A 1,232-nucleotide genomic window follows, 5' to 3' on the forward strand; every position below is an offset into this window, starting at 1 on the left:
TAATATATAATAAAAAAAATATTAAAAAAATTAATTCTTTGCATGAAATACCATAAAAAATTAATTTTGAATTTATTATAATATATTCAAAATAATATAAAAACATTTAAAAATGGGAATTATATTAATAAATTGCTATTACAAAAATAAAAATATTTGTTTTAAAATTTATATGAAATTTATATTTTTAAAAATTTGTTAGCTTTTTAATCTTTTTGCATCTAAAAGATTTATAATGAAAAAATCTGAAAAAATTTTCTAATATAAATTTGATTTTATAATGTATCAGATTTTTTTCAAAATTTTGTATTTCTTTAAATAAGAAAAATATGCAAAAAATAGTTTATTCAAATTTTTTTCAGTTAAAATACAGAACCAAAATTTCGTATAAAGTTGTATATAAATCTAATATATAATCCATTACCAAATAAATTTGAGAGATTTTATGATCATCTTGAAAATTTAATTTTTATACATACAATATGTTTTCTTTTTTTAGACACAAGAACAGTTAACTGTTGAAGCAGAAATTATTGGTCGAAAAAAGAAAAGATCACATATAACAAATTCAAATGAATCAGAGGAAGAATTAAGCGCTCAAGACTTAATGGATTTTAGTCCCGTTTATCGTTGTATGCATATTTATACAGTACTTCGTGAAGGAGAAACATTTAAAGCATATTATAGGCAACAAAGAAAACAGCAAGCTAGATTAGTTTTACAGCCACCTATTAATATGGTAAATATTAATTTTCACAAAAATATTTTCTGTATCTTAAATTTTTGTTATTTTGATACATATTGTTTCCAGCATGAAAGTATAAATGGTTATCAAATATACTTACATGGCATTGTGGGATTTTTCGTAGTAGAAGATCATATTTTAAATACCGGTAATAGCTTAGCTACACGCACTTATTTAGATGAATTATGGCAAATGGCACTATCGAAAATCGTAAATGCATTACGTACTCATTCTGTAAGTAATAACGATATTTTAATAATTTTTAATAATTTTATTAAAATATTATAAAATTATAATATATCATATTAAAAAGATATTTTTTTAGGCCTACTGCACAGATGCAACACTTATTCTAAAAATAAAAAATCTTATAATGCTATTCAATACAACATTAAGAGTAAGTAATTTATAATATTGTAAATTTATTATTAATTATAAAATTATAATATAATATATAATTCTTATTTATTTCTTTTTTTTTTTTTTT

General features: G+C 19.8%; 1 protein-coding gene across 1 annotated transcript in view; it reads left to right on the plus strand.

Annotated features, from left to right (window-relative positions):
• The window catches only part of LOC102674881 (exocyst complex component 6B), a 5,561-nt gene that overhangs the window by 2,272 nt on the left and 2,057 nt on the right, over positions 1–1,232 (plus strand). The window contains exons 5-7 of the mRNA XM_031510589.1: positions 500–739; positions 812–979; positions 1,071–1,154. Coding sequence (XP_031366449.1) covers positions 500–739; positions 812–979; positions 1,071–1,154 — 492 coding nt within the window. The remainder of the gene's footprint in view (positions 1–499; positions 740–811; positions 980–1,070; positions 1,155–1,232) is intronic.

Source organism: Apis dorsata, unplaced genomic scaffold, assembly GCF_000469605.1.
Source record: "Apis dorsata unplaced genomic scaffold, Apis dorsata 1.3 scaffold_247, whole genome shotgun sequence".
Lineage (NCBI taxonomy): Eukaryota > Metazoa > Arthropoda > Insecta > Hymenoptera > Apidae > Apis > Apis dorsata.